Below are 6,735 nucleotides of genomic sequence, written 5' to 3' on the forward strand. Positions count from 1 at the left end.
CCTGACGGACACCGCTTTGTGTAGGGAAGCTTTTGGAGAGCTCTCCGTGCACTTTCACATGTCTGGAAGTCAGGATACAAAGAACGTATCATGTTTACAGACTTCCGGGGCATTCCTTGGTGGGCAAGCGTCTCAAGAAGAACAGACCGATCAACCGAGTCGAATGCGCCTCGGAAATCCAGGAACACTAGAATCGTGGGTCGCTTATACGTATGGCGTTGTTCTAGCAATCCGGCTATCCTCATTACGGAGGACTTCAATGTGCCCGAAATTAACTGTGGCCTAGCAATGGTGGATAGGGACAAGTGTCGAAAACTTTGGCAGTCACAACAGATCACGGACCCTGTCAATATGTAGAGTACTGCTAGATTTTGACAGGCACTAAGCCCTCTATTCTAGACCTTGTTCCTTCAAGCGTAGATGGAGATTCACGAGCGTGCATCCATCCACCATTAAGCAGCGGCGATCATGCGATCTTACACCCCAGATCCCTCTTCTAAAACGCTTTGAAGGAACATAGGGCTAAGGAATTTAAAAAACCGTACCTGATAGGATAACACTAGCTAAGCTCGACTGGAAGACAAAGGATGACCGAATTTCCGGCTTGTTGGGCAACATCTTGGGCTTGCTCGGTTGTTCGGAAAAGCAGACGTGATCGGTGGCTGCGAACGAGTCTCCATCAGGCAATCTGTAGAGATCGAACAGTACGCCACCACTTCGAGGTAGGCGCTTGGTGTTTCGGATTAAGCATCTGCAAAGTGGGAAGGCGGTGGCCAAACGCTATCACGGATACATACGACCCAAGTGTCTCCTAGGTCATTGTGGGTAAACTGGAACTAGATGGGCACTTGTCAAACCTGTTCAAACTGACTACCACGACATATTCGAGGCATTTTCTACAGTAAGACCTGGAGTAAATTATCAACACGGATGTTAAGAGACCAACCTGAAGGGACCTTCAGATTCCCTATGGACAGGAAACGAGAACGACCAACTCCTGGAGGGAGACGCACTTTAGCGCTCTGCATCGAGCCTGCACGTCATTCTGTTCTAGTTGGTGAGGGTTTCGTTCCTCACTTATCGGGAGTGCGATTTGAACTTGCTTAATGTATACCCTGTGAATGTTGATCCGAATGACGCTTTGCAAACTGTACTTTCATGTTTACGACTGGATAGTTGTCTTCTCGCCGCTCCATGTGAACCGGTATTACATTCTTATCACCGCCCTTCAGCTCCCTCGCTCAGGACGTAAAAGGCCATATGCTCCAGCCAGCATTCGATCAGTTCAAGGGCCACAGCTGTCCCGGAAAAGTACTGTACAAGTGTAGGTCTTGCTCCGGAGCCTCACGACCTTTTCATTCGGTTTACTCCTTCAATTACCGAATTCACCTTCCTGCGCAGTCATGCTGCCGACTATTATATTCCATCTCGAATTACGGAACAAGCGTGCATTGCACGAATTCCTTGGGGTCCTAATCCTTCCAATCCTGGGAACGTTCGGTGCCAAAAGTACGTTGCTTTGAGCTACTATAGTTTCGACAATCATACACTCAAGTTCGTCTGCCCCCTTCGGACGAACCAAAGACTGCTGAACGATAGAAACAAGCCCAACGTAGAATGCTATGGCCGACGTGTAGTATACGGTGTCGGCCAGCTAGACAACTTGATCTATCCAGCTCAAAACGGATTTCCCCCAAACCGTTCCTGCATAACATGTTTACGGACAGCCTAACCCAAACCAAGGACGAGGAACTCATATCGGATGCCATGTTTTTCGACTTCTCAAAAGCATTTGATTGGGTCCCACATGTCCCGCTGCTCCACAAACAGCCACGGCGGACTCAAAACGAGGGAAGGCTGGTGGAGTTGCTTTGTACTTACATACGGCCCTCCCCATCTCGGTTGTCCTCTCTGATACCACTCCTGAACCTTTTTGCGATGCACTGTGGATTCAAGTCCCTCCGCGCTGGTCCATCCTCTCATTCTCAGTGTGGCCTGTTGTTACCCATCGAGTCCTCCGGAAGATGACCAGTTCTTCATAAGAACCCTTGAGCAACTATCATCCAGCTACCACTTCACTTATCTCCTGCTGGTGAGTAACCATAACGGTCCAAATCCCTTCTAGATGGAGTATTCTTGCGCGTCAGATCAAGTGGACTTTTTGCAGCGGCGCTGACCGAAGTCATTCAACAGAGCGCTTGAACTCAATATGTCGTTGCACCACCAGACACCGCGCAGGCCAACTACCATCCCTCCTGGATTTGGTCACCACCGACGAAGGACACTTCGCTAACACTCCATTGGAACATAGAGGTCACTTTGTGCTGATCGAACCTTTGATTTAATCTGCCGTTGGGCCAGGAATCATGAACCTCAAACATGGTTTCGAAACTTCTGCTGCACAGACCATCCAGGAATGTGCATCATACTTAAATGAGTGAACTGGGATCAGCATCAGTGGGAGACTCAGATAGAACCATTTTCCAGAAAGTTTACGGGGCGGACGAGATGCTTGTCTCAAAAAAACAAGCACGCAAACGGATGAGCCGCAAGTAACCGCAAAGCGTTCCGCGTCTTCTTGAAAAGAGATCTCGACCTTTTTCATAAACAATTGACGAGCTCGTAATTATGGACAGTCTTATCCAAACCAAGGACGAGGAACTCATATCGAATGCCATGCTTTTCGACTTCTCAAAAGCATTTGATTGGGCCCCACACGTCCCGTCGCTCCACAAACTCAAGTGTTACGGGATCCAAGGGAAAATCCTTCGCTAGATCAAGGCGCTCCTAGCAAACAGATCATTTCGAGCGAAGGTGGGCTCTACCTATTCTTCTCCAGCGCCGGTCCCCATTGGAGTTCCTCAAGGATCCGTTTTGGGACCAGTGTTGTTTCTGATGTACGGCAATGACCCTCCAGATGTTCTTGCAAGTCCATGTACACTTTCTGCGGCTTGCGACTTGAAGTCCTGGAGTTCCAACGCCAGTGCCCTCCAAATGAATGTAGACGCTGGAAAGCAGTGGTCCATGGACGGGCAACTTTCTTTGAATGATGGAAACTGCGTCCATACGTCATTTGGAGGAGACTCAGCAAATGCCTTTGTCATGCATGGTAAGAATGGACCAGAAAACATCGTGAGGATAGATGCCAAAAAGGATTTCGGTATCCGGCTCTCCTCAAATCGTTCGGCTGTAGCACCCTTTCGGTGCCTAGCTGCCATGCCGCACGAAGGGGCCATGAGGGCTGGGATACTGTCAGGTCGCCCAAGCCCACACAGGGGAAGTCGAGTGGCAGAGGTAGGGTTCAAACCACAGACCTTCCGGTCAGTAAATTCGCGCTCTTACCAACTGAGTCATCTCGACCCCTCTCTTCCTCTCCTCAAAATTGCCCTTCTTACTGCACCATGAGAAATTGGCCCAAAAGGCATTCTCTATTCTACGGATGATTTGGCGCACCTTCCCCCGTATTACTCACATGGACTTCCAAATACTCAATGGGGCCTATGTCAGATCGCTCCTTGAATATGCCATTTAGGTTGTCTACTCAGGACGCACGAAAGACGTCACCCTTACTGAGCGTATCCAGCGAGCCGCTAGAAATGGTTGTCGGACTACGAAACGCGTCTCGCGGTGCTTGACCTGTTTCACCTGGAGTATCGTCTCCTCCGAAATCACCTGATTCTTACTTATGACCTGTTTGAAGAGAGCTTGATCAACAGGTTTTTCACTACTGACCCGATAAACACACAAGGGGGACAAGATAAGATTTTCAAGCTCAGAGCGCACACATTCATTAGGCAAAACTTTTTTCATTTCGGAGTAGTAGCTGCGTGAAATAACCTTACTTCGGCGGGGCGAGATGGCCCAAGTGGTTAGAGCGCGAATTTACTGACCGGAAGGTTCGTGGTTCGAATCCGACCTCCGCCACTCGACTTCCCCTGTCTAGGCTTGGGCAACCTAGCAGTATCCCAGCCCTCGTGCTTCCTTCGGGTGGCATGGCAGCTGGGCACCGGAAGGGTGCTACAGCTGGACGCTTTCTTTCATCATCGACTTCGGCGGTTGTCCAGGCTCCCTCTAGGACTCAGTTCAAAGCACTATTAAACACTCATTTGTGCGAATCCTCGAGCTGCCAAGCATACTGCTCCGCGCTGAGAACATAGAAAACAGTGCCACACTTTTTCCACCTGTCAGATGAATAACAGCCTCTGAACGACAAGAACAAATCCGATCCGGGAATCTTGGACAAAATCCTCCATCTCGTGTATCAATCCATGAATCCTCGACACGGCAAATAGGTATGCAACATTAAACAATTCACCCAGTCCAGACCGCTGGGAAAGATGGAAACCACAGCCCAATGGCGCAGCCTGTAGCGCTCGTGTATCAAAGTTATCGTCTTGAGCGTGCTATAATGCTATGATCTTCAGTGCTTCTCTGTACCTCTCACGCTCTCCCATCCCTGTGATCGAAACTGAAGTGGGTGAAACCAACCAGCTCTCGCTGTGGTATATGGTTAATAAGCTGGACTGAATTGAACTAAAATGGGCGTCCAATGCAAAACAACGCAAATATCATATGATCGAAGCCACTCCTCATGCAAACGCCGGTAGCCTCCAAACACATGTTCAGTTTTATGAAAACCATAACACAGGATAGTAATAACGCGATGTGCTATTCAGGACATATGTTTGCCACCGTGTACTGACAAAGCACGCGAAATGCAACTTCCAAAATTTAAATCACTTGATATCATCTCGTTTTTGGGTGGCTAAATTGCGGAAATGACATCAAAGGGACACTCCAAGAGGTACAACAGGTTGGAAAAATTTCACGATAACATTATTCATTGGCTCAGGTTTTTAATCTTTCTACCTTGTCGGAGGGCGTTCAACCTGGGAGCTGCATGAGCACAGAAACTACTTGCAGGGAAGATTTAATCATGAAGTGTCAGAACGAACTAATGAAATTTGCCGTGACGAGCCAAAGTTTCGAGAGCTTTAAAATGTGGTTATATTAAAATCCGGTGCGACGCACTTAAACTACTGAAGTTTGATGAAGTTACCAATTTGGACATAAGCCTCGATCCTGTGTATTAATCCGTGAGTCCGTGATTTGCAAGCACTGGTGATATATAACCTCGCTTACTGGGCTTCGGCGCAAGAGCTTCACTTCTGTCCTTTATCTGCAGAAATCGTTGTCCAGGGTGCTTCTATAGCCTGCAAACTAGACGTCTAGTGCCGTCCTTATCAAACCATAAACACACGCGAATAGTGCACGAACATACAACGCATGATGGACGATGGCCAGAACCAGGACGACGATTTACAGAACTCACCTGTAGGAATGTCGATAGCGTGAAAGCGTACGCGGCAACACAGGACAGAATAAGCCCGATGGAGAGCGTACTATAGACATTTTTCAAATGTACCTGAACGTGCTTGTCGCTAAAAACGATGATGACCTAAGCACAAAACTTACATGTCATTAAAACTAAACATTGACTGCCAACTAAACTGCCTGAACCGTGGGTCACGGTTCATTTTGTATCCGAATACGCGGGGCAAACACACGTCACCAGAGAGTTGCGAAAACAGATGGCGAATCCGAAACCGAATCAGTTCAAACAAACTCCGAGAGCCGTTGAGGTCTGTTGAAGTGTATAGAGGAGAGTCATACTGACTAAAATATCTGTTCGTTATACATAACCGGTTTTATAACCGCTTGTAGGTGTAAGTCTCAAAGCTCACGACTGGAACCGTTGTTTAAAGAAACTCAATTTCAAGGACACTGAAGAAAGCAGATTTTCGAATTTGGGCATCTTGCGGGAGTCTCAGTGGTTTAGTAACACAGTCAGCGCCGGTGCAGAAATTTCTGCAGCATATCTGCACCAGATTGTCGAAATTTCCGCACAGTGTCCGCAGATTTCTGCACCCGGATGCAGAACCAGTGCGGAAATGGAACAAGTTTCCGCACCCAGTCCACACCCGGGTGGGGAAATGGCGCATTTAAACAAAGTCACTTAAATCGGTCGAAGGTTTACATTCCGTAGCGATCCGGAAATGCAGAGTATTGTGGATTTTTATGACTGCAAGACAAATAAAGATGCTTTGATGCCGCCTAAACGCCTCGAACTCCTGCGGCTTAAGAGCCGAACATTAGTGCAGTAGCTCTGCACAGATTCCATCACAGGTTCTGCACCCAGGCGCGGAAGAGTGCTAACTGGAAAGCTGAAAGCTTGTAGACTCCAGTTGAAAAACGTTCGGTACTGTTGGACATTGGTTTCGTTTGCCCTCGTGCAAAGCTGTGAAAGAATTCTTTCACTGTTCAATCTGTTTACAGCGTACACACGTGTCTTTTGTTGAATTTTCTCACTCTATCATAACATTTACATGATAAACTCTGTTATTTTGCACTCAGTTCCTATTTTTAGCTAGTCTCAATCATGGCACAAACCAATACAGGCTGCTTGATAGCTGCGTCGGTGGGCCACAACAGATGTGGACGAAATGGCTGTCCATCGAGCGTAAGACGCGGCATACAATGCCACACATGCAAGACCTGATGACAATTTAAATGCACGGGTCTACAGGACGATCAGATAAGCCAACTAGCTAACTCTCTCGGCCCGTTTGACTACGCCAGTCGCCTTCACCGTAAGGGTGCAATGCACTCCGCAACTAAGCAGAGAGCCACCAAAAGCGAAACTTAATCCCCACTGCTGAGTCAGAAAGACTAGTG

The 6,735-nt window shown here is 47.9% G+C and overlaps 1 protein-coding gene across 1 annotated transcript in view; it reads right to left on the reverse strand.

The window, feature by feature from the left end:
• T265_08100 (hypothetical protein) overlaps positions 1-5,537 on the reverse strand; it is a gene marked incomplete at both ends in the record, with an annotated part of 18,098 nt that extends 12,561 nt beyond the window's left edge. Inside the window, 2 exons of the mRNA XM_009173807.1 lie at positions 5,333-5,441; positions 5,476-5,537. Of these exons, the coding sequence (XP_009172071.1) occupies positions 5,333-5,441; positions 5,476-5,537 (171 nt within the window). The remainder of the gene's footprint in view (positions 1-5,332; positions 5,442-5,475) is intronic.
• Between the last annotated feature and the right edge of the window lie 1,198 nt (positions 5,538-6,735).

This window comes from Opisthorchis viverrini (genome assembly GCF_000715545.1).
Source record: "Opisthorchis viverrini unplaced genomic scaffold opera_v5_202, whole genome shotgun sequence".
In the NCBI taxonomy this organism is placed as follows: domain Eukaryota; kingdom Metazoa; phylum Platyhelminthes; class Trematoda; order Opisthorchiida; family Opisthorchiidae; genus Opisthorchis; species Opisthorchis viverrini.